We start from the raw sequence: 27,152 nt of genomic DNA on the forward strand, positions 1-27,152 counted from the left end.
CGCAAAAGCGGACACAATCTCTGAAAAAGGGCTTTGATCACACTAGGTCAAGTTCAAACACAATTGACGTGGGAAACTTAGGTTCTAGGGCACCCAGGATTTAAATTCTTTTTGCCCCTAGATCCTAGGAACCCCCACACTCGACCACCACCGGGTTCGAGGATTAAGGACCCCCGTAAAGGGTTGCGCACGCCACGAGGATCGCACCATTGACTCCAATGGCGGTGGGAAGAGCAGCGCGTAAAAACGACTAAGTGCGAATGAGCAGAAACCCAGAGCCCATAACTCCGGTTCTGTCCAACCTAGAGGGCTGAGATTCGGCCACCATGTAGTCCTAGTTCCGGCAGGATTGCATGGCAAATACCAACCCTCTCGGGGCAACAGAACGGGGTCAGGGTAATTGCAAATTTTGGATTTCTGCCATTGGCTTGCATGGGGGAAAAAAGCCTCATGTTCAAAAAGGGTTTTTAAACTGTGTTTTTTGTATCTTCCGGCCCGGTGAGTCGCAGCGAGCTGAAACTTGGCCACCATGAAGAGTCACCTCCGGCATGAGGGTCTGGCAAGTTTCAGCCCGCTCGGCCCAGCCGAACAGATTATTTTAATATACCTTGATATTAAAAACTGTATTGTATTTCGAAGCGGGGATAAAAGCCCGCAAAGGTTTCTGACTCTGTTTAATGTAAATGCTCAGGGGGGCCACCCATTGTCTAAAACAGACCCCCTGATCAAAGGCTCAGCCACTCTGGCTGTATACATTAGGGCGGAGAAATGCGGGGCTTGAGTGGTCTGTAAGTGCTATAATTCACACTTACAGACAACGGGTTTCCTGACCAGATCCAGGTCTGGTAGACATGTAGGCGCCCTGACTTTTGTGGGGGCTAAAGAAATGAGACCCCAGGGCCAGAAGTACGCATGTGCCAACTAGCTGGGGAGCATGATCTATCAATGTTCCCACGTTAGAGATTGGGTGCAGCTAATTGTTCTCCAATGATCTGCACTCAATGACAAGGTATAGGACTGGAATTACATATAAACCAGTGTAAATCCTATGCTCAGAGTCTTCAATTTTACCAACAACTTGATGCCTGATTGCTGTATGAATTGCTAATCCTGTTTCCTGATTACTTCATCCCAATCCCTAAGTAAGTGTTATTTCTTGCCTGTTATTTGTATTATCTTGTGTGTTCACCTATCTAAGGAATAAAGTCTCTTTATTATCTAAGTCGTGTTCAGTTCAACCCCGTTATTTGGTGTATATTATATCCTATCACAAGTTACCATGACAGTGTGTGTCTCTTGTCTATGTGTGTGTCTCCTGTCTGTCTGTGTGTGTGTCTATGGAGGAGCTGAGGGGAAGGTATGAGGAGGGGGAGGTATGAGGAGGGGGAGGGGACGGTATGAGGAGGGGAAGGTATGAGGAGGGGTGGGGAAGGTATGAGGAGGGGAAGGTATGAGGAGGGGGGGAAGGTAGGAGGGGGAGGGGAAGGTAAGAGGAGGGGGAGGAGAAGGTATGAGGAGGGGGAGGAGAAGGTATGAAGAGAGGGAGGAGAAGGTATGAGGAGGGGGAGGATAAGGTATGAAGAGATGGAGGAGAAGGTATGAGGAGGGGGAGGATAAGGTATGAAGAGAGGGAGGAGAAGGTATGAAGAGGGAGAGATATGAGGAGCTAGGGGAAGGTATGGGGAGGGGAAGGTATGGGAAGGGGAGGGGCAGGTATGGGGAGGGGAGGTGCAGGTATGAGGAGGGAGGGGAGGGGCAGGGTGGGGCAGATATGAGGCAGGTATGAGGAGGGATGGGGAAGGTATGAGGAGGGATGGGGAAGGTATGAGGAGGGGAGATATAAGGAGGGAGGAGAGGGTAGGTATGAGGAAAGGATTGGGAGGGAGACGTATGAGTAGAGGAGGTATATGGGGGAGGTATGAGGGGATGAGAAGAGGGGGAGGTATAAGGAGAGGGGGAAGTATGAGGGGGCAGGTATGAGGAGAGGAGGGGGAAGTATGAGGAGGGGGTCTGTGTGTGTTTGTCACTGTGTTGTGTGTGTGTGTGTGTGTGTGTGTGTGTGTGTGTGTGTGTGTGTGTGTCTGTGTCACTGTGTGTACACGTATATTGGGGAGGGAGGTTGAGTGTGGGGAGGAGAGAAAAATACATAGGGATGGGGATGTAAGAGAGAGGGAGGAGGAATGGGTGAGAGGGGGGGGAAGGAATGGGTGACTGGGAGTGTGAGGTGGGGTGAGAGTGAGGAGGTGTGTGAGAAGGGGGGGTTCTCGCAAGGCCGCCGAAACGTGGGTTGAGGGCCCCGGTGAAAACATTCTTCCTGGGCCCCAGGAAAGCTGTCTGCGGCCCTGCATGGCAGTGATGCCACTGACTGCATGAGGAGAGCAAGAGACCCTATTTTGCAAAGTGTAAGGTCAGGAAGGTCACATTTTTAAAAGTCTTAATTTTAATTAATACCTAAAAAAAATTATTTAATTTTAATTTATGTCAATTAATTATTTATTTAATTTAAATTTGTTAATTATTTTAATTAATGTCTTCATTATTTATATACACACAAACCAGGGCCCACCGCCTATACACACAGACAAACACTGCAGCACCCACCAACGGGATGCATTATGGTGCCGAGGCATCACGTGATGCCACATTGTCATGGCAACATGTCACCGCCTGACGTCAGTGTCTCGTTGTCATGGCAACGGGGTGCGTCACGTGATGTAATTTGTTTTTTAAATAATTTTTTATTGTGTCCCGGTTTTTCATTTTGAAAATCTGGTCACCCTAGTAATGGGACTAGATACTGAAAAACCAGTGCGAAAAATCCCACTATATGTATCCAAAGTGAAATATTCCACTGTATTTATCAAAGTGAAAAATCTCACTATATTTATCAAAGTGAAAAATCCATTGATTTCAATGCAATTCATTTTCTGTGATAAATATGGTAGTGTTTGATGCCCTGACATGAAATGAAATAAAATGTGTCTACCTCTTATTGCGGCTATAGTAACCTTTCTTGTAAACTATACATTCATTTGTAACCTGATGAACCAGGACATCTGTCTGCAAACATTAGTGTATGCACTTCAATCTCTCTCACCCTCTTCTCTCTCTCACCCTCCTCTCTCAATCTTATCTCATCTTTAAGGAGTTAGAGAGAGAGAGAGAGAGAGAGAGAGAGAGGGAGAGAGAAAGGAGGGTGAGGAGAGAGAGAGAAAAGGGGGTGAGACAGAGGAGGGGGAGAGAGAGAGGAGGGTAAGAGAGAGAGGAGGGGGGAGAGAGGGAGAGAGAGAGGGAGAGGGAGAGAGAGGATGGGGAGAGAGAGAGGAGAGTTAGAGAGAAAGAGAGAGAGAGAGAGGAGGGTGAGAGAGAGAGAGGAGGGTGAGAAAGAGAGAGAGAGAGAGAGAGAGAGAGGAGGGTGAGAGAGAGAGGGTGAGAGAGAGAGAGGAGGGGGAGAGAGAGGGGGGTGAGAGAGTAAGGGGGGGAGAGGGAAGGGTGAGAGAGAGGAGGGTGAGAGGTAGTGATAGAGGAGGGTGAGAGTGAGAGAAAGGAGAGGGGGGGGAGAGAGAGAGAGAGGAAGGTGAGAGAGAGGAGGGTGAGAGAGAGAGGAGGGTGAGATAGAGAGAGAGAGAGGAGGGTGAGAGAGAGAGAGGTCGGAGGATATGAGAGAGAGAGAGAGGGGGGAGAGAGAGAGAGAGAGAGAGAGAGAGAGAGAGAGAGAGAGAGAGAGAGAGGATATGAGAGCGAGAGGAGGAGGGGGAGAGAGAGGGAGAGAGAGAGGAGGGTGAGAGAGAGGAGGGTGAGAGAGAGGAGGGTGAGAGAGGGAGAGAGAGAGGGAGAGGGAGGGCGAGAGAGAGGAGGGTGATAGAGAGAGGATGGTGAGAGAGAGAGGAGAGTGAGAGAGAGAGGAGAGTGAGAGAGAAAGAGAGAGAGAGAGGAGGGGTGAGAGAGAGAGAGAGAGAGAGGAGGTTGAGAGAGAGAGAGGAGGGTGAGAGAGAGGAGGGTGAGAGAGAGAGGGTGAGAGAGATAGAGAGAGAGGAGGGTGAGATAGAGAGAGAGGAGGGTGAGAGAGAGAGGAGGGTGAGATAGAGAGAGAGGAGGGTGAGATAGAGAGAGAGGAGAGTGAGAGAGATGACGTGAGAGAGAGAGAGGTCGGAGGATATGAGAGAGAGAGAGGGGGGGGGAGAGAGAGAGAAGGGTGAGAGTGAGAGAGAGAGAGAGAGAGAGAGAGAGGAGGGTGAGAGAGAGGAGGGTGAGAGAGAGAGGAGGGTGAGAGAGAGAGGAGGGTGAGAGAGAGAGAGAGGAGGGGGAGAGAGAGGAGGGTGAGAGAGAGAGAGAGAGGATATGAGAGAGAGAGAGAGAGAGAAGAGAGGAGGGTGAGAGAGAGAGGGAGGGAAAGAGAGAGAGGAGGGTGAGAGAGAGAGAGGAGAGAGAGGAGAGAGAGAGAGAGAGGAGGGTGAGAGAGAGAGAGAGAGAGGAGGGTGAGAGAGAGAGAGAGAGAGAGAGAGGAGGGTGAGAGAGAGAGGGTGAGAGAGAGAGAGAGGAGGGAGAGAGAGAGAGGGGAGCGTGAGAGAGAGTAAGGGGGGAGGGAGAGAGGGGTTGGGTGAGAGAGACGAGGGTGAGAGATAGAGAGAGAGAGAGGGTTAGAGTGAGAGAGAGAGAGGAGGGTGAGAGTGAGAGAGAGAGAGGAGGGGTGAGAGAGAGAGGAGGGTGAGATAGAGAGAGAGAGGAGGGTGAGAGAGAGAGGAGGGGTGAGATAGAGAGAGAGAGGAGGGTGAGAGAGAGAAGACGGTGAGAGACAGAGAGAGAGGTCGGAGGATATGAGATAGAGAGAGGGGGGGAGAGAGAGAGAGGAGGGGGGAGAGAGAGGAGGGTGAGAGTGAGAGAGAGAGAGACAGAGAGAGAGAGAGAGAGAGAGGGGGGGGGATATGAGAGAGAGAGAGAGAGAGAGAGAGGAGGGTGAGAGAGAGGAGGGTGAGAGAGAGGAGGGTGAGGGAGAGAGGAGGGTGAGAGAGAGAGGAGGGTGAGAGAGAGAGGAGGGTGAGAGAGAGAGGAGGGGGAGAGAGAGGGGATATGAGAGAGAGAGAGAGAGAAGAGAGAGAGGAGGGTGAGAGAGAGAGGAGGGTGAGAGAGAGAGGAGGGTGAGAGAGAGAGAGAGAGAGAGAGAGAGAGAGAAGAGGGTGAGAGAGAGAGGAGGGTGAGAGAGAGAAGAGGGTGAGAGAGAGAGAGGAGGGTGACAGATAGAGGAAGGTAAGAGAGAGATAGGAGGGTGAGAGAGAGAGAGAGAGAGGAGGGTGAGAGAGAGAGGAGGGTGAGAGAGAGAGGAGGGTGAGAGAGAGAGGAGGGGGAGAGAGAGAGGGGATATGAAGAGAGAGAGAGAAGAGAGAGAGGAGGGTGAGAGAGAGAGAGAGAGGAGGGTGAGAGAGAGAGGAGGGTGAGAGAGAGAAGAGGGTGAGAGAGAGAGAGGAGGGTGACAGATAGAGGAAGGTAAGAGAGAGATAGGAGGGTGAGAGAGAGAGAGAGAGAGAGAGAGGAGGGTGAGAGAGAGAGAGAGGAGGAGGGTGAGAGAGAGGAGGGTGACAGATAGAGGAGGGTAAGAGAGAGATAGGAGGGTGAGAGAGAGATGAGGGTGAGAGAGAGAGAGAGGAGGATGAGAGGAGGGTGAGAGAGAAGAGGGTGAGAGAGAGAGGAGGGTGAGAGATAGGAGGGTGAGAGAGAGATAGGAGAGTGAGAGAGAGAGAGGCGGGTGAGAGAGAGAGAGAGGAGGGTGAGAGAGGTGAGAGAATGGAGGAATAAGGTGGGGAGTGAGAGAGAGTGAGGAGGGTGAGAGTGAGAATGGAGGAATAAGGTGGGGAATGAGAGAGTGAGAAAGGTGGGGGAGTGAAATAGAGAAGGGGGAGAGTAAGGGGATGGAGAGAGTGGAGAGAGGGGAGAGAGGAGTGTGTGTGAGAGAGAGAGACAGAGAGAGAGAGAGAGAGAGAGAGAGAGAGAGAGAGAGAGAGGAGAGAGAGAGAGAGAGAGAGAGAGAGAGAGAGAGAGAGAGAGGAGGGTGAGATAGAGAGAGAGAGAGAGAGAGAGAGAGAGGCGGGTGAGAGAGAGAGAGGAGGGTGAGAGAGGTGAGAGAATGGAGGAATAAGGTGGGGAGTGAGAGAGAGTGAGGAGGGTGAGAGTGAGAATGGAGGAATAAGGTGGGGAATGAGAGAGTGAGAAGGTGGGGGAGTGAAATAGAGAAGGGGGAGAGTAAGGGGATGGAGAGAGTGGAGAGAGGGGAGAGAGGAGTGTGTGAGAGAGAGAGAGAGAGAGAGAGAGAGAGGAGAGAGAGAGAGAGAGAGAGAGAGAGAGAGAGAGAGAGAGAGAGAGAGAGAGGAGGGTGAGATAGAGATAGAGAGAGAGAGAGAGAGAGAGAGAGAGAGAGGCGGGTGAGAGAGAGAGAGGCGTGGGAGAGAGAGGTGAGAGAATGGAGGAATACGGTGGGGAGTGAGAGAGAGTGAGGAGGGTGAGAGTGAGAATGGAGGAATAAGGTGGGGAACCTGAGAGTGTGAGAAAGGTGGGGGAGTGAAATAGAGAAGGGGGAGAGTAAGGGGATGGAGAGAGTGGAGAGAGGGAGAGAGGAGGAGTGTAGTGGGTGAGAGAGAGAGAGAGAGAGAGAGAGAGAGAGAGAGAGAGAGAGAGAGAGGAGGGTGAGATAGAGAGAGAGAGAGAGGAGGGTGAGAGAGAGAGGAGGGAATAAGAGAGACTGGGAGAGGGAAGGGAAAGAGAGACTGGGAGAGGGGAGGGAGACACCAGGTTATTTGCTCTGAATTCATATTCAGGCTGTTGTTTTGGGTCCTGGTACGTCAGAAACGGTTTGTTTATATTCAAAATTAGGGATCCAGTCTCAACAAGCAGTTTCTAATTGGACTACATACCTGAAAACCAGTGCGAAAAATCCCACTATATTTATCAAAGGGAAAATCCCATTGATTTCAATGCAAATCCTTTCCCGTGATAAATATAGTAGTATTTGTTTGCCCTGACTTTGCATGGGACTTTGCCTTTGAACGGGTATTAACGAAATACAATGTTTGTATTGTTTCATGTGAGCAGTGTGGTTTTCTGCCTTTAAAAGAGAGGGAGTGGCTCAGTGAGTAACAACACTGACTGGCACTGAGAGCTTGAAGCAGGGGAGCCTGGTTCAATTCCTGGTGTCGGCTCCTTGTGACCTTGGCTGGGCAAGTCACTTTATCTTCCTGTGCCTCAGGCACCAAAAACATAGATTGTAAGCTCCACAGGGCAGGGTCCTGTGCCTGCAAAAATGTCTCTGTAAAGCGCTGCATACAACTAGCAGTGCTAAACATGAACATATATTATTATTATTCAAAGTACGTTTAATCCCATTTGCTGCTTTGCCCCTTTCTAATGAATGAGAGACTAAACTTCTCCATCACAAGGCAGACGGCTTCAAAGCCCATTCATTAGTCACCTGTTTGTAACTTAACAAATGAAATGAAATAAAATGTGTCTACCTCTGATTGCGGCTATAGTAACCTTTCTTGTAAACTATACATTATTCATTTGTAACCTCATGAACCAGGACATCTGTCTGCAAACATTAACGTGTGCACTTCAGTCTTATCAGTTTTAACATTGATAATACTCTATGAAAAACAGCATGTTTATCTGCAGTACTCAGCCCAATTCTTTGTCCCAGGTAGAGAGTATTGGGCAACTCCTGCAGAATCCGCTACTAACGTGTTGGGAAAGATCCACAGAGATCCGGTAAATCTGGGTTACCAGCGTGACGTTATGTAAATAGGTAACGTCCATTCGTATTTCTCAGTTTAACAGGTATTCATGCAAAACAACAGCCGTTAGTGATCTCACTGAGTGAGCCACCTGTGCTGAAGCAGGGATATCCTTAAAACCTGACCTGTTGGTGGCCCTTGAAGACTGGAGTTGGCCACCCCTGTCCTAGCAGGTAAAGGTGCCAGTAACGCACTATTCTACGACTAAAATGCCTTTAGGGCAATTTCAATCAAACGTTTTTTTTTTTAAATGGCAAAATAGAGGTCTTGCAACTTTAACGTTTTTTTTTTTTTTTTTTAAGTTAGCATTTAAAAGCGAAAGTAATTGACATGAATCAAACATGCAATGCACGTTGGCTTCTAGCATTAAGTGAACTTGTTGAAAACTTTTGAATCAAAGTGAACTTTTTGCACCGAACCGTAAAGGTTGGGATTGTGCAAACGTTTTACTTGCGTTGCATCATTTCCCATCTCTATTCATTGTGACTTCCAACTCAAGTCCCAATATCACGGGCTACTCATGTTTTGTACCATCTTACCTGTAGGAACCGGCAATAACCTGCTCACAGTCAATCATCAGAAACTTCTCCAGAAACTGACCAGAGAATTTCTTTCCTGATTTAGTACAGTATGTGTCTCCTGTCACTGTACGGATGATCAAATGCTAAAAGAAAAGAAAAAACGTCAACAAGTGTGAGAAATGTAAAGAACTATGACAGTGGCATAGTGTCAATATGTGGGAGTCAAAATTACTTCCAATAGCTTTTCTGGAACTATTTACCAAGACAAATACATTGCTGTGTAAAGAAGTAGTAAGCCTTCCGGCCCCCAGGACAGTGTCTGCTGTCCTTCAAAGGTCGTACAGATTGGGCAGGATTAAACAGCTTCGGGGTCAGTGCACCGAAGGATTAATGCAGCGGGGGATCCCATTGAGACGCATGACACACCGTGCTGCGTTAATCCTTTGGGTGTTGTGACCCCAAAGTTGTTAAGTCCTGCTACATCTGTACAACGTTTCATGGATATCCTGAAAGAGCTACAGAGACTCCTTTGGGATTCCTTGAAGGTGCTGTCCCTCATAGAGCTAAGATGAGCCAATGGCAGTGACATGTTTAAAACATCTTGGTGATTGACACTTTCTTTTCCCCCGATACCATAAGTATTTTTAAATCATTTTAAAATTACTTTGGAAATATGTAGAGCTGATGTCTGATTTGCTCCACCGAAGCTTGCACATACAAATCTTTATTATGGGCCTCAAAAGGAGACATTTCACCAGAAACCTATATGAGTTTATCTCCTCTAATGTCAGTATCTTGTGCCCTGAGCATGTCCAGCTCTTTTGAAAATATTTAAGTGTTAAAGAAAATCACGATTTTCCCAATTTCCAATTGCCATAGTATCTACAGTCTGTACTTGCCACTGGGCAGAGCTCCATTTTGACCCCCTGACACTTAATATTTTAAATTCAAATATCTCCCAATCGGAGCAGCGGATTAAAAAAATTAAAACAGTGGCGGAAAGGGCAACAAGAGATCTCTTAAAGTCATTACAATAACAATCAATGCAGAAAGATGCTTTAACAGCAGCAGGATGGTTTAGAGGTTAATTGATAATAATAATACATTTTTCTTGTATGGCGCTTGCCGAGTACACAACAGCACCATACTTAGAATTTTTGCAGGAATAGTCCCTGTCCCGTAGAGCTTACAATCTATTTTATGGATTCTGAAGCACAGAGAGGTAAAGTGACTTGCCCAAGGTCGCAAGGAACTGACACCGGGATTGGAACCAACCACTTTACGCATTGAGCCGCCTTTTCATTCAAATAATGTTTCCTCCTACTTTCTAAAGAACCTGACACAGCCAAACTTTTGCTTGAAGTCTGATGACATCACTCACTTTGAGTAGTTTTCAAAATGTTTTTTTTTTTTTTTTTAAACCAACAGGGATTGCACTAATAAAGTGTAGGAGGAGTGGCACCAAAGGGAAAAGCTGCATAAACCACACCTCCCACCTTAAAATTTGTACATGTTGGGATTAGAAATGTTTGGGAAATGGAAAAATGTACTGTTTTTTTTTTTTTAACCATTCTTCAAAAACATTCTACGAGTTTGGCAAGCATGTAATGTGATGTAATACATCATTGAATCATTATTGAATCATTATTGAATAATTTTACATTTCCATCTTGACTACCCACTGGTGTTGGAGAATTCCCACCACTGTATAAATTACAGACCAACAGTTTATTAATTTCATGATCATTGCTTAATTTGCACATGATTTGCATTCATTGAAAGTGGATATAGCAATTCCGACAATGGTTCAATTAGAAGAGAACCGAAGACTTATTTTGCATGTGCTCTCACCAGAGACATTTTGAAAATACATGAAACATTCAAGTTGAGATGATAATTTGCTGAATTTTTTGACCAATGAAAATACCGCATTGTAAGCACATTTACAGTACATGTCTCAGCTCAAAAAACCTACTTTGCCCCATTATTTATGAGCATACAATGCCTCCACTGCAGCAAGGGATTCTGGGTAATGTCATGCAACTGAGCACTCACAGTGTGACACCTTATACTTCTGGTCCACTTTAACACGGACCCCTATAAACTTATGCCTGCTGTATTACACAGCACAGCCTGGGTTTCAGACGTGCAGAGCCAGTAAACCCACAATTCTGGGGGTATTTGTATGGCATTGTGTTTAAATGTACAATCCTTGTTAGTTTGCAATAAAGAATAATACCTAGAGCAAGCATTTAGTTTCATTGTAAATAAAGAAGAATTTATTTTCTTTTGGACTTCTGAATGTGAGAGTGTTTGTCAATCCAGTGCTTACTCAAACTTCAGCCCACACTGTATCTGCGGGAATACTGAGAATGATAGAGAGGGAAAGGGGCACTGCCTGTGCAAGCACATGCAAATATCAGTCAATAAGGCGCAGTTAGGGAAAATAAACCCCTCCCAAGTCTCAGTTCACCATGTTTACATGGTTGTCACTTTTGTTTTACACACCATAACTTATTTGGTGTCATGTTTACATAATAAACGTTAAAATATTATAGGTGTTCATCACCCACATTTATCCCCTGAAACAGGTCACTTCCGTTGTTTCCTTTTGGTCCTAGGAGAGACTGCACCTTTAGGGCAATTGCGTCACATTTTGCCCCAATTGCCGTCATTTTAAAATCAGTAGCGAGTTAACTTTCTAAATTCCCTTGAAGCAAAATAATGTGACAGTATGCACAGCATTGCTGGTGTCATCAGTATTTCTAGCCCTTTCATTAATACCTCCCAAATGTTTGGCTCCTTCGACTTGGCAACAAAGACATAGCAAAGGAGATCGGGTGTCGGAGACAATGTGATTGTGAAAAGATTGGAAAATAGAAATGCATATGTAGCCTTAGGCAAGGTCTGCAGACGTATTCTCACCATACAGAGGGTGTGGTTTAATTAGTACACTAAACAGAACTCTCTTACTCTCTGAGTCACATGGGAGCTGCACCTTTAGTTTTATTTGATCCACAAAAGATGTGCAGGAATATTAACAATAAAACCTCTCCTATTTGTTCTGTCGTGTTGGTCTGAATCTTAAAAATGATTCAAAACATCAACGGCTAGGGTTTCCAGGTGTCCAGTATTGAACCGGACTGTCCTGTATTTGGACACTCTGCCCAGTACTAATTTAGAGGTAATACAGGACATGTATGTGACCGGTATTACCTCTCTGGACACAGTGACCTTACTGGCTTAGGGGGCTGTGAGATTTCCCCGAGCAGGGAGAGAGCAGGGCTATTGTTAGGGGGCTGGGCAGCTTCCTCTGTCCTGATTGGCTGCATTAGGCCTCGTTCAGGGTGCCAGCTGCAGGACTCGGAGGGAGGGCGTGAGGGAGGCAGTGCGGCAGTCTGCTGGGCGATCTGTGTTTATCCCCCAGCAGACTTTTCAGCGTTGGGGAGGGGGCGGGGAGGGGGCGGGGTTACACACAGCTGGGTAAGTATCGAGGTTGCAGTCATGAAATCATTCTGAAGAATGATTTCATTGGCTGCCTAGGTCCCAGTGACGCTGCTGCAGCTCCAAAAAACAAAATTTTCGTTTATTGAAACTGTAGTCAGCTTCAACTCCTGGCCTCGGAGACAGGGCGGTTGCTACCCTGACAACCAGTATTCAAATTGAATACTTTGTTTCTCACGGCAGCACGCACGGCAGCACGCCCTCCCTCCGAAGCCAGCACCCTGAACGAGGCCTTACCCAGCAGCAGCCAATCAGGAGGAGGTGTGAGGAGCCTGGGAGTAGGGGCAAGGAGAGGAAACAGCATGTAGCCGTGAGAGTTGTGTGTGTCTCTCGAGGGCATCGCACCTTTCACCATTCTGTCCAGTATTTTTAGAGAAGCCACCTGGCAACCTTATCAACGCCTGTATTTGCATTGACAAACTGATGTATACGTGAAGAGGAGACCTGTGAGGTTTCAAAGACTCCATACGTCATTTGAAATAAATTGTTTACGTTGGTCCAATGAAATGTTTAAAAACCTACAACAAATGTACACGTCGTCAGCAGTTATACTACTAGAATTTAAAATTGCTATGCCATACCAAACAAAATAATCTGAACCTATGAAATTTTTAAAAACGTTTGCCTTTGAAACATATTATAGAGTCAGCTAGGTATAAATCAGCCGTACATTTTTACATTCAGTTGAATAACGCAAATATCTCAATATCGCGGGAAGCGGCTGAGTCGTCTAATTATTTGCATATATTAAGAATTAAATCTGGGATAACTTTTGTAAAACGACATGTAGTTTTCATAGGTAATTTTGGGAAGCCTTTAATGCTTTTTACGGTTACCATTGATCTGCAGGTGTAGCACATGGCATTGTTCTCACAGATAACACATCATATCCTGTTATAACACAGATTATCACCGTTTCCATAGGATTCAGTAACAGTGATGGTGCAGAATATGATATATCCCAACAGATCGCACCAGAGGGATCAATGTAGCTCACTGCATACAGTACATATAAAGAGAACAAGCCCACCATAACAAGCCAGAAGGGGCAATGAAAGCTACATCTGTGTTTGTGTTTAGAGACCAGTGCCAACTGGAGCAATCCCATGGGCTGAACCAGGAAATGTTTACATAAGCCACCAATATACAGTAATAATAATAGCATGTTCTTGTATAATGCTGCTAATTGTACGCAGCGCTTTACAGAGACATTTTGCAGGCACAGGTCCCTGCCCAGCTTACAATCTATGTTTTTGGTGCCTGAGGCACAGGGAGATAAAGTGACTTGCCCAAGGTCACAAGGAGCCGACACCAGGAATTGAACCAGGCTCCCCTGCAGCAATCTCAGTGTCTTTACTCACTGAGCCACTCCTTCTCTCGAGTATAGATAGAGTCGAGGGGCTGCTCTGTTTGTACTCTGTGATACTTCATGTAACACTATACTGTACATAGTTTTTGTGATTTTAAATGGGGCATTGGCTCTTGCCTGTTTTTTTGTTTGCTTGTTTCTTGTACTAATACATGCAGCATATATATATGGAAACGGTGATATTCTGTGTTATAACAGGATATGTTGTGTTATCTGTGAGAACAATGCCATGTGCTACACCTGCAGATCAATGGTAACCGTAAAAAGCATTAAAGGCTTCCCAAAATTACCTATGAAAACTACATGTCGTTTTACAAAAGTTATCCCAGATTTAATTCTTAATATATGCAAATAATTAGATGACTCAGCCGCTTCCCGCGATATTGAGATATTTGAGATATTGAGATATTTGCGTATATATATATGCAACAGCGATTCCTCTTTTGATATAAGCATATATATACATCTACGGCAATTATCGATCGGCGACGATCCTGCTTCCCCCGGGCTCACGATATGGCCGCCTATATCACAAGAGGAATCACTGTTGCTTCCTAAATAGTTGATATAGCAACCCAAGGAAGCTTAATAAAATCATTAAAATGGACATAAAGAGTGAGGGGGGAAGAAACCAAAATACAGTAAGTCTTATCCATTACTACACAACTGATTTTGTAGGATTTTGAATGGAAAGATTTGCCCTGTATGCTGGCTACAGTGACTCCTGAACCCTGATCTATGTTTTCTTCTAGACAGGTCTGCACAAATGGGGTCATTTTGTAGCTATATCGGAGTGTTCCAAATGAATCAGATACAGAGGTAGCAGTTTTCATTGTTCCCTTTGGTGGGATATGTTGGAATATTCTGAAGCAACGCTGTTTTTATATCCAGTGAACACATTCACACGTCTCAGACAGGTCTGCAACCCTGTCTTCCCCCATTATCTCTCAGCATACAGTGCTTCCACTGCTGCCAGGGATTCTGGGAAATGACATGCAAATGTTTGATGTACAGCAAGGAACCGCTTCTCGGTGATCCGCCGATACGGCGGTACCGAGAAGGGGGCCGCCATGTCTGCGCATGCACAGAACGGGGTGTCTGTGGTTGCGCATGCTCAGAACGGGTGGTAGCCGAAGGTGCGCATGTGCAGAAGGGGGAATTACCGGTTTGCGCATGCACACACGCCGAAAATCGCCGGTTCCCCTTTCCGACGATTTTCACTTTGCGGCGGGCCCTTAGAACGTAACCCGCATGCCAGGTGCCCTCCTGTAAACTGTATGGTGGAGGGTTTTTGTCCCGTTTTTACTCACATAGTGTCTGTTTATATTCTACATATGGAAACGCTCATTATAAAGAGATATGGTGTGTTTAAATTAAATGAAGAAAAAAGCCTAAGTTCAATTTTTAGCCACAAAATACAGCACAACTAATACATTTGGAGCCTGCGATATAACAATATCAGACTAAGAAAATAATAATATATGATAGTAAAGACTTACTGTGAAATGAACCTTGTTGAAACCCAATTTTTCATACATTTCTATAAAGTACACAAGGTTTTTTTCATCAATTAAGACGTAAACAGGAACTTTTCTTTTGCTTGATGCCTCTATGAGATCACATAACATTTCTACATCCGTAAAAAGATCCATCACGACTGCAATGACCTGTAACAGAGGGATAAAAACACTTTATTTTTATATTATATGGGTTACAACTGACCTTATAGCACTCTACCAGTTCAGGGATATCTTGTGGAAAAAACGTGGTGAATGTGGTGCTCAATAATTGAACCAGGTTCCGTATACATATGGTAAGAACATCATAAATCCATAATTGGTAGTCCAGTGGTAGTGGAGTGCCCCCCCAAATGAATATAACACAACTGAAGGGGAATGTGACTGGTGGAGTCGGCTTAGACATCCACAGTGATGTACACAATATAACCACCCAATCAGTAATAGTATTGAAGAGAAACAATGTCCATGGGAGACAGGATTTGAATAAGGAACTGTGGCACTTTACCTGTACTGTCCAAGGGGCACTCACAAAATCTTCAGCATGCAATCCATCTGATGTAGATACAGGAAGGAGAGAGGCGTAGATAGAGAACAGCTCCAAACATCCTGTGGTAAATATCCAGGAAAACAAACCAGGCCACTCCAAGTGGAGTGGCCTGGTTTGTTTTCCTGGATATTTACCACAGGATGTTTGGAGCTGTGCTCTATCTACGCCTATCTCCTTCCTATACCTTGTGGAAAAGCTAAAAAAGAACTGGCACTACCAAGGATCTCAATCACTACAGATGCCTGCGGAACATGTGCACAAGGCAAACAAGGCATGCAAAAGCACAATATTACGCTGACAATCTCCACCAAAATACATCAAACCCAGCTAACTTCTGGAAGGTTATCAACAATATTTTCCAGCCTTCTAACCATCAACAACTAAGTAATATCACTAAGGGGGATATTACTCTGACAAACCCCACTGACATTGCAAATGCATTCAATGATTACTTTGTAGGGTGTGTCACTAACTTATTAGCGAAACGCAGCCCAAACCACAAACCTGAATCTCATACTGGGAGTACCCACATAGCCCCACCCCCTCCCAATACTGCCCGCAACTTTCAATTTGGCCCAGTATCCGAAGAGGAGATTACACAAGCGCTCCTCAAATTAAAACTAAGCAGCCAATGTGGACCTGACTTACTACAATCTAGGTTCCTACGACTTGGTGCCCCAGCCATTGCCAAACCAATTGCTTCCATAGTCAACTCTAGCCTGTCGCCAGGCCACATCCGTAAGACCTGGAAAACTGCCAGAGTTGTCCCAATCTTCAAAAGTGGGGACAAAAACACTGTCTCAAACTACAGGCCAATCTCACATCTCCCAATTCTATCCAAAGTCATGGAAAAATGTGTCCACTCCCAATTAAGCGATTACTATACCAAGACAAATTTCCCTAGCCAATTCCAATCTGGCTTTCGCCCCAAATACTCCACCATAACTACCCTGCTAAAAGTTTGCAATGAAATCCAGTGTGGAATGAAACGGGGACAACTCACTGGTGCAGTATTCCTAGATTTTGCAAAGGCTTTTGATACTGTTGATCATGCTATCCTGCTTAACAAACCCCAGAGCTCTGGAATAGGGAAGCATGCTTTAAACTGGTTTCAGTCCTACCTATCAGGCAGATCCCAACATGTGTCCATCTCAGGCTCTAACTCCAACCCACTGGATATCACCTGTGGTGCCCCAAAAGGCTCTGTTCTGGGGCCCCTACTCTTCTCAGTGTTCATCAATGATCTTCCCACAGCTTGTAAGGAAGCCTCAATACACATGTATGCAGATGACACAATCCTATATGCACACAGCCATAGCCTCTCTGACCTTCAACACATACTTCAGTCTGACTTTTTGAGACTCGAAAACTGGATGTCCCACAACAAACTGTTTTTAAACACTGACAAGACTGTAACAATGGTATTTGGGACCAAGACTAAATTTTTAAAGCTTCCAGCGACTGAGCTCCAGATTAGAACCAACACTAACACCACCCTAACCCCTGTCACTAGTTTTAAATACCTGGGCATATGATTTGACTCCCACTTAACATTTGGTATGCACATTGATACCCTGACAACCAAGACCTATGCCAAACTAAACTAAGGGTACTTTACAGGAACATATCCTCCCTAAGTCTCCTGGTCAGAAAGCGTATCGCACAGCAGATGCTAATGCCAATTATTGACTATGGAGACATAGTATATGGCTCGGCACCTCAAACCCACCTTAGCAAACTTGACACCCTCTACAATTCAATTTGTCGTTTTGTTCTCCAATGCAACTACAACACACATAACTGCGAAATGCTCAAAGAACTAGATTGGTCATCACTCGAGTCTAGGCGCAAAGTTCACCTTTCCTGTCATGCCATTAAATTCTTTATGGGCAAGCTACCCAGCTACCTGAACAAGCTCCTCACCCCTACCACATGCAGCATTTATAATCTGAGATCAGACTCCAAAAGACTGTTCATGGTCCCAAGGCTCAACAAAGTATCCGGCCGTTCCTCCTTCTCTTACCGGGCACCCCAAAACTGGAACAACCTACCGGTTTAAGTTCTTTCAAATCTAAGGTTGTCTCACATTTTAATCTGGTCTGTAACTGTTTCATACGCCCATAATATATATTATCTGTAACTGTGCATGCAATGTCTTGTATATAATGTATACCCTGTTCATTTATGTAACTGTATTTGTAATCATGTATTATTTGTCTTAACTCTGTGCCCAGGACATACTTGAAAACGAGAGGTAACTCTCAATGTATTACTTCCTGGTAAAATATTTTATAAATAAAATAAATAAATAAATATTCTGCATTTACATACAGTAGGTAAAGAAATGAATTCCATTAGGGGCTGTAAAGTAAAAAAAAATAGAATATTCTCGGGTGAATGTTTTCTATTTAACCCTTTGGGACCCGAGTGCCATGGTCTAGCTGGCACCACGCGGTTACGTGATGTCGGCGGCCATTTTCTGTGAAATGGAAGAGGAGTCCTGCTCCTCCATTTTCTCACTGGGCAGATCGCGTCCTGCACTCCATGGGAAATCAAGACCTGATCGTACCGGGAAAAAACAGAACATTTGAGGAAGAATAGCCTTTAGCAACGGAGTCTGGGGAAACATGGCAGGGCGGGCCAGCACCTACTGGGATTAGGTGGGTTAATTGTGTGAAGGGGTAGGAGTTTCAGGGGAATCTTAGGGCATGGAAGGAAGAGAAGGGGCCACTCACCTCGTGGCCTCAGGACGAGGTGATCCACCCACCTTCCCCTTTAGCCATTGTTATTTTTGTGTCTATTATGTATGTTAGGTTTATATTTATAAAAAATAGAGGCATATATAAGATAATGATAAATATAAAAAGAAAAGAATATATATATCTATATATATATGATACATATGGGCCCAGATTGTACCATCCACAACCGGCCCACCCAGCTGTGACAAGCATATGTTTATTCCATACTGAATATATATATATATATATATATATATATATATATAAATATATATATATATTCAGTATGGAATAAACAATGATGTTGGAGAGTGGAATTATTCTATGCTTGTCACAGCTGGGTGGGCCGGTTGTGGATGGTACAATCTGGGCCCATATGTATCATAAGTATCAAGTTTGGGCATATCGCCCAGTTAGTAATTGGTGTTCGGACTGCCTCGGGTCACTGGTGTTTTAGGGTGTCCTCCTTGGTGGGTGATGCTTTACGGTTGGCATATTGGTCGGCCTACAACAACGGGGGGGGGAGGGGAATCACGAGCCACAGCAACGCTGGGGGGTTCTCGACATGGTATGGGCCAGTCTGAGTTGAGTTATACATGGTGTTGTGTTATTAATAAAAGCTGTGGCCTTATTCCTCCGGTACAGGGGTGGCCAACTACAATCCGCAAGGCCAACAACAGATCAATTTTTAAGGACATCCCTGCTTCAGCACAGGTGGCTCAGAGCCACCTGTGGTGAAGCAGGGATACCTTTAACACAAGCCCTATTGGTCGACCTTGAGGAGTGGGTCGTCTACTCCTGCTCCAGTAAATTGTCAGTGGTCTTTGTGCGGCAGTAGTGGCCTATCGGGCCTACCCTTGTCATGACGTGGTCACTGCCCCGAGTGGCGGTCCCCATGACATAGGTACTACATCCTGTGGTACTCAAAGGGTTAATATGGTGACGCATGGCAGGGAAGCGGGTCGGGCGTAATGATGTAAATCGCATCAATGTGCCCGGGTGGTTGGGGCGAGCTAACGGGGGACAATTACTGAAAAGTTGGCAAGCCTGTTACTAATCAATAATTTATCAATGGCGTTTATCTCCATAGAAAGAAAGCGATGAAAAGGAAAAAGCAAAGACATAAACTATGAAACCAATGAAAAAAAATAGCCCTATATTTATTAAGGCCAAAAGCAGTTGGATTTTTTCTTTGATAAACCGGTTTCACAGCCGGTAGAGTTTGAAATAGTCCCAGTTGTGTCACTATGTCAAATGTTGCAGCAGGGCAAAAAAAAGTGAAGTACTGTATGTAACCAAAATATCTCAGCATGCACATTTAGCCTTTACAACCCCGCCCCCCCCCCCCCCCACCCCGTACCTAACATGCCCTTCAAAGGAAATAATATATATCTGCATATAGTTTCAGTCCTGTTTTTTCTTTACCCCGACTCCTCACAATAAAGGTAGGGGAGAGAGAGTGGGTCTGTCTGTGCAAACTCTTGTTGAACACACACTGTCAGTGATACCAGACAAAGGGGAGCAGTCCCTTTTCCCACAGAGTAATTTTCCTGCCCTATTAGAGTTTGGGAATGGGTTTTGTAGAGGATGCTTATAAATAGCAAGTTTCACAGTATTTGATTAGCAATAACTAGGGTGTGAATTCAGGAGTTAGTAACCGGTTAGCACGAGGCTGAAGATAGCTTCTAATTCGCCAAGCGTCTTATTGAAAATCAGGTTATTTTCTGAGGATTATATGATTTTGAGCCACCTATATCACAGTATTTTGGGTGGGTGGTATCCCTCAGATCAGGCCTGCACAACTTGTAAATTGAGAAGGGCCCAAATGGTCCAAGGAAAACAGATTTGGGCCGCACGGGTAAAACAGCATTTATTATTCAAAATTATACATTTATTTACGATGTTTACTTGAAACAAATTACATTTAAAATACTTTAATTCAAATTAACAAATTTCTTAATCATCTCAAAAACTTAATGAGAAGTACAGTATTACACCTCTTTTCAGCAACAAGCTTGTTGTATTCCGGGGTCATATTTGTAGTAGACATCTTCAAAATGTCTTCCAAATTGTCATTAGTCAGACAAGAACGTTGTTTGTTTTTGTTCATATTCATGATAGAGAGGACAACATTGTTGAATAAAATGGGGTTTATTTGGTGAGACCACAGACATACAAAAAATGCACAAAACAACATATCTCCCCCAGCACCCTTCATCATCAACTCCCACCCCCTTCATCATCTCCCCCTGTTCCATTCAGCAGTCCCCTCCGATGGGCAGTCCCAGCCTTCTGTGGACCATCTCACGAGTTACTGCGAGATGGCCACAGATTTTCCTTGGCGAGTGGTCTAAAACCGGCAGTTGTCTCTGTACAGTAGCTGAAGTGTTTCAAAGGTTTAATGACTTTGGGCCACCTTTTCACAGTGATTATCCACAGAAGGAGGTCCCTTACATAAAATGCATGTATATTTAGCCTGGCCCAAAAAGCAGTGGGGCATCAAAACAGATGCCAAATAGGGTATGGTGCCAATATTTACCAATTTGAATAAGTAGTTGCAGTATTTCCAGGGGTAAATGAATAATGACCCCCTGTTTCCCAGTGGTTATCCACAGAAGGGGACCCCCCCCCCCATGTTAAAATGTTCTAGGTAAAGATTTTCTTGGACCACTATCGTAACAGCTCAACGCTGTGCCCCTGATAGGCAAGACCTCTGGTATCTTCCTGCCAGGAGAAATAGTTTTGCTTTGACTTTCTTATACTATATTAGTGAAAGCACTGTATGCCTGCCTGCCTGCCTGCCTGCCTGCCTGTCTGTCTGGATGTCCGGTGTCCCTAGGGGAAATCTCATTGTTCCCTTGGGCCACCTGCCCCCACACACCTCTCATTGGCCTGAGGCGGAGTGACGGGCCAAAGGACACACACACACAAACACACACACACACACACACACACACACACCACCCTCCTTAACGGCTGCCCGGCCTTGACCCCCCCGCCCTTCCCGGCGGCTGGCCCGCAACAACGGAACCCCCCCTATCACCACTCCGCAGGACCTCAACATCACCCTCTCTCCCGGTGCTCACCCTCTCTCCCGGTGCTCACCCTCTCTCCCGGTGCTCACCCTCTCCCCCAGTGCTCACCCTCTCCCCCGGTGCTCACCCTCTCCCCCGGTGCTCACCCTCTCCCCCGGTGCTCACCCTCTCTCCCGGTGCTCACCCTCTCCCCCGGTGCTCACCCTCTCTCCCGGTGCTCACCCTCTCCCCCGGTGCTCACCCTCTCTCCCGGTGCTCACCCTCTCTCCCGGTGCTCCCTCTCCCCCCCCCCCAGAGCACGCTCTCGCCGCTCTCACCTTCAGGCCTAGAGGCCGTGCCCCCAGCTCACCATCTCCACGAGCGATGCTCCGGCTCTCTCAGTCGGGAGCTGTACGGGCCGGCTGCCCACACCACCTCCTCACCTGAGCGTCTCAGCTCTGCCTCGCCGGGGGGAACGGAGACCGCCGAGGAACCCGAGGAGGTAAGTAACCGCAGGGGAAGGGATCTTTCACCCCCGGCCCTTCACCCCCCCCCCGGCCCGGCCCTTCACCCCCCCTGGCCCGGCCCTTCACCCCCCCCCCGGCCCGTCACCCGGCCCGGTGCTTCACCCCCCGTCCCGGCCCTTCACCCGGCCCTGCGCTTCACCCCCCCCGGCCTGGCCCTTCACCCAGCCCTGCCCTTCACCCGACCCGGCCAGGCCCTTAACCCCCCCCCGGCCAGCCCTTCACCCCCTGGCCGGGCCCTTCACCCCCCCCCGGCCAGGCCCTTCGCCCCCACCCCCACCCTCCCTGCCCTTCGCACCCACTCCCACCCTCCCTGCCCTTCGCACCCACCCCCTCCGGCCCTGCCCTTCACACCCACCCCCTGCGGCCCTGCCCTTCGCCCCCTCCAGCCCTGCCCTTCGCCCCCTCCGGCCCTGCCCTTCACTCACACACCCCCTGCCCTTCGCCCCCATCTTCCCTGTCCTTCGCCCCCACCCTCCCTGCCCTTCGCCCCCACCCTCCCTGCCCTTCGCCCCCCACCCTCCCTGGCCTTCGCCCCCACCCTCCCTGCCCTTCGCCCCCACCTTCCCTGCCCTTCGCCCCCACCCTCCCTGCCCTTTGCCCCCACCCTCCCTGCCCTTCGCCCCCACCCTCCCTGCCCTTCGCCCCCACCCTTCCTGCCTTTTGCCCCCACCCTTCCTGCCCTTCGCCCCCACCCTTCCTGCCCTTCGCCCCCACCCACCCTGCCCTTCGCCCCCGTCCCCACCCTCCCTGCCCTTCGCCCCCGTCCCCACCCTCCCTGCCCTTCACCCCCACCCTCCCTGCCCTTTGCCCCCACCCTCCCTGCCCTTCGCCCCCACCCTCCCTGCCCTTTGCCCGCACCCTCCCTGCCCTTCGCCCGCACCCTCCCTGCCCTTCGCCCCCTCTCTCCCTGCCCTTCGCCCCCTCTCTCCCTGCCCTTCGCCCCCTCGCCCCCCTCCCTGCCTTTCGCCCCCCTCGCCCCCCTCCCTGCCTTTCGCCCCCCTCGCCCTCCTCCCTGCCCTTTGCCCTCTCGCCCCCCTCCCTGCCCTTTGCCCCCTCGCCCCCCTCCCTGCCCTTTGCCCCCTCGCCCCCCTCCCTGCCCTTTGCCCTCTCGCCCCCCTCCCTGCCCTTTGCCCCCTCGCCCCCCTCCCTGCCCTTTGCCCCCTCGCCCCCCTCCCTGCCCTTTGCCCCCTCGCCCCCCTCCCTGCCCTTTGCCCCTTCGCCCCCCTCCCTGCCCTTCGCCCCCCTCCCTGCCCTTCGCCCCCTTCGCCCCCCTCCCTGCCCTTCGCCCCCCTCCCTGCCCTTTGCCCCCCTCCCTGCCCTTCCCCGCCTCTCCACGCCCCCTGCCCCAGCAATCACGGGCAACGCCGGGTTTATCAGCTAGTCATTAATAAAGAGGGTTTCTATTAAAATGTGGCACCCTGTATTATTTCTTCCTATACTATTGCATTGTCCTGATCCCATTCTAATAATGGCAATACAGTTAGAGCCTGTATCTAAATGCTTATCTACCGTCGTTGCCTCCCATTAGCTCCATTACAGTAAGAACAAAACATCAGTCACTTAGATATAATCCCTTAAACATATCACTGTCATTAGTACACTTTTGATCCATAAACTATTACAGGATTTCCCGGGCTGTGCTGACCTTGCGGTGTAATACGGCAGGCATAAGCTTATAAGGGTTTGTGTTAAAATGAATAAAAAGTAAAGAGCGATATACTGTGAGTGTTCATTCACATGTTATTACCCAGAATCCCTGGCTGCAGGGAAGCATTTTATACTAAGAGATAATGGGGAAAGACAGGATTTCAGACCCGTTTGAGACAAAGAATGTGACAATGGTGCTTCATTACAACTATTCCTTGTTTTGAAACACAGACTAACTGGGGCTACAAATGTAGGTTACCTAACTGTCTCTGGCGCCACTGCCACCCACTGTCAAGTGACAGCGGTGGTCGTGGCACCGGAGGACTAACGCTATGAAGTGTCCCATTTGGAAGCATGGACCCCCTGCTGAGCGATGTCGGCAGACACTGTCTCAGGCGCCGCTGACTTTTCTTTGACCGCAACTCATTGTTTCAAAACCAGGGCAACAGGAGCAAAATAGTGCACCAGATTTATCAATGCAAAAAACCCTTAAAGATCATTTGCCGTGGTGCAATTTATTGTGCTCCAGTTTTGCAGACTGATACCTAACCCCCAACATTGGGACGATTTGTTTTCCTTGCTCAATGCGGGGTGCTAAAAGTGTCACTCTGCAGCGGTTTGCTCTGTTTTGAAATGAAAAACCCACGGATTGTACTTTTCAGTCAACACTTTTACTCAGAGGAGCTAGCAATGCGTAGCAATGGTGAAATATGATATCATGTAGAGAGAAAATATTCCCCCGTGATTCATTAACCTCCTGGGCCACTGAGTTTCACCATAAATAAGGAAGAACACATGAATCAGGCAAATCATTTGAAATAACTATTAGCGCCATGTGCCTGATTCCGATTTTTTTATTGATCAGCCGTTCCAGCAACCGGGTAATTACACGTTTTAGTTTGAAACTTTCAAACAGCCAATATTGCACTCCGTTTTTTTATTTATTTAGCAGTGAACATTAAAATTGATAAGAATTGATTAGACAAACTACAATAGGTTTTTGTGAACAATACAGGTGTAGTAAGTCTCTCTGGAGCCGCGGTCCGAGAAGCAAATGTTCGCTGCATCGGAGCCAGTCTGCCACCATCCTAGCTTTCTAGTGGGACCACCACAGTATTAATCTTCCGGTGCCGGGACCACTGCAGTCGTACGTCTGCGGGTGGTAACGCCATGAAGATAGTTAGTTTAGCTAAAATCTGTAGCTTAAAGCCGCATTTTGGCCCAAACTTACTAAGCAGTGCTATTCTATAAGGCACTTTCCAGCACCACAACAAAGTATGATGATTACACAGTGTGCAGTATGACTGCAATGACTACATGAAGAAAATGTGTATTCTAAAGCCGAGTATGGGATATGAATGTATTATTATGTATGTAGCATTGCCTGTAAATAAGTACTGATGCAAAATATGATACTCTGTGGCATTTCTATCACATATTAATGGGTACACTATGGGACTTTTGATTATGATCATCAACGCTCTCCACAAAAGTAAAGCGGTACAATATACCATTAATCCATTTTGTGCTAGACTGACAAAATTATTCAGCATAAAGGTTAAAACGTTCAGTGTACGTATTAAACTTTGCAGATATAATATGATTGGATGCAGGCATAAAATAAACAACCCCTACAGTGCGTTGTATGTCCCTCTGAGGTGTAAATCAGTACTTACCTTGTTTGCCTTATTTATGAGTGATCTTATCAAATCCTTAATGGTGTTGGATCTATTCCTTTGAAAAATAACCTGCACCTCAGTTTTCATGCTGCTTGTGGATTGTGGAATTTCGGGCCAACCCAGCTCCAGGACGGGTGTTTCAATATCTGACATTAGAGGGAAGTAGGTTCCAGATGTTAGATCAGAAGTGCAATGGTCACCAAATGCAGAGTGAGCTCCATCGCTATCCTTTTCAGGCAGCTCAATGTCCTCAGATTTTCTATTAACGTTGACACTGCTGCATATGAAGTCAATGTCCAAACTTGATAGGAATGGCAGCTCCTTTTCTTCATTGAGCACCTGGAGATACCCTTCTTCTCCTTGTTCCAGCAACGCATCTGTGGCAAGGCGAGCAGATTCATTGTAACCGAGGACAAGGGGAGAGCTTTGTCTCCAGGGATTTTTTAGCTCCTCTACTCTGCTTTTAAGTTTGCCCAATGGTTGTGGTCCTCTCCTTGCCCCCGGATTGAGCATCGCTAAAGATGTATCCACAAGATCCAACTAAAAAGATATTTCAGAACCTCTGCTTGTTCCTATACTATTTTATCATAAATGACTTTCTTCCAAAAAGGTTCATGCACTCTGGGCGGGCGTTTAGTTTAAGAATAAATACAGCTCTTTTATTCTTTCACGCTCGATTCCAAATAATTTCCCAGTCACATCCACACGATCTCAGTCAGTTTCTATTGTACTTCCTCATGCCTTTGAAACCTTTTTCTGTCCCGCAACTCATTGACGATGTAATCTTACGCCCTACCCCACTGATACCAACTGGTTTGTTGAGTTTCCTTCACGTCTAATGATTGTTAAGGTGTAAGCATTGCAACTTGTTCTAGCAGGCTAGAAATAAACTTGGCTGACGCATAGAATAACTCAATGCAGAATTCCATGAAAACATTTTCTTATAATACAGTAGTTCCTGTCATTATTCCATAGCACAGCGCAATGGGGGTGGGAATACATGGATATTCCCGAATATACACACACACAGTGTATCTTACCATTATTAAAGTCAGTATGTGCCTATGGCATTGTTGAGTTATCGTCATCACTTAATTTGCCTTTCTACATTTTCTCTGTCTATTTTCTTTTTTTCTTTCAATGTTTAGTTGCTAATGATACGTATACTCATTAGAGAAAAATAAACAATATTGCACATTATGGGATTAAAATACAGCATGTAAAACACTGAGGCATAAACAGATCTAAACTATTGTTTTTTTTAAAGTATTTTTGTATTGCATATTTTCTATCATTTCTCAATCTCGAATCACAATATGAATACACAGAAAACAATCTTAAAAAACAATAATGTTATACAAACTTCAATTTAAGAAGCATCTTACAGACATAAAAGCTGAAGGAGCGGCTCAGTGAGTGAAGGAGCGGCTCAGAGTGTGAAGGTACAGCTCAGTGAGGGAAGGCACTGTTCAGATTGTGAAGGAGTGGCTCAGTGAGTGAATGAGGGGCTCAGTGAGTGAAGGAGTGGCTCAGTGAGTGAAAGAGTGGCTCAGTGAGTGAAGGAGTGAGTGAATGAGCGGCTCAGTGAGTGAATGAGCGGCTCCGTGAGTGAAGGAGTTGCTCAGTGAGTGAAGGAGTTGCTCAGTGAGTGAAGGAGTGACTCAGTGAGTGAAGGATTTGCTTAGTAATTGAAGGAGCAACTCAGTGAATGAATGCATGGCTCAGTGAGTGAAGGAGTGGCTCAGTGAGTGAAGGAATGGCTTAGTGAGTGAAAGAGCAGCTCAGTGAGTGATGGAGCAGCTCAGGGAGTGAAGGAGTGGCTTAGTGAGTGAAAGAGCAGCTCAGTGAGTGATGGAGCAGCTCAGTGAGTGAAGGAGCGGCTCAGTGAGTGAAGGAGTGACTCAGTGAGTGAAGGAGCAACTCAGTGAGAGAAGGAGTGGCTCAGTGAGTGAAGGAGAGACTCAGTGAGTGAAGGTGAGACTCGGTGAGTGAAGGAGTGGCTCAGTCAGTGAAGTAACAACTCAATGAGTGAAAGAGCGACTCAGTGAGTGAAGAAGCAGCTCAGAGTGTGAAGGAGTGGCTCAAAGCGTAAAGGAATGGCTCAATGCGTAAAGGAGCGCCTCAGTGAGTGAAGGAGTGGCTTAGTGAGTGAAGGAGCGACTCAGTGAGTGAAGCGGAGGCTCAGTGAGTGAAGCAGCAGCTCAGTGAGTGAAGGTGCAGCTCTGAGTGAATGAGTGGCTCAGTAAGTGGAGGAGCAGCTCAGTGAGTGAAGGCACTGACTGAACACAATGATACTGAGACA

General features: G+C 46.8%; 1 protein-coding gene across 1 annotated transcript in view; it reads right to left on the minus strand.

Annotated features, from left to right (window-relative positions):
- Positions 1-25,723, minus strand: part of LOC142484914 (protein FAM83C-like) — a 33,069-nt gene extending 7,346 nt beyond the window's left edge. Inside the window, exons 1-3 of the mRNA XM_075584161.1 lie at positions 24,848-25,723; positions 14,675-14,842; positions 8,321-8,445 (exon numbers count right to left, since the gene is read on the minus strand). Coding sequence (XP_075440276.1) covers positions 8,321-8,445; positions 14,675-14,842; positions 24,848-25,363 — 809 coding nt within the window. The 5' untranslated portion in view covers positions 25,364-25,723. The remainder of the gene's footprint in view (positions 1-8,320; positions 8,446-14,674; positions 14,843-24,847) is intronic.
- Between the last annotated feature and the right edge of the window lie 1,429 nt (positions 25,724-27,152).

This window comes from Ascaphus truei, unplaced genomic scaffold (assembly GCF_040206685.1).
Source record: "Ascaphus truei isolate aAscTru1 unplaced genomic scaffold, aAscTru1.hap1 HAP1_SCAFFOLD_464, whole genome shotgun sequence".
Lineage (NCBI taxonomy): Eukaryota > Metazoa > Chordata > Amphibia > Anura > Ascaphidae > Ascaphus > Ascaphus truei.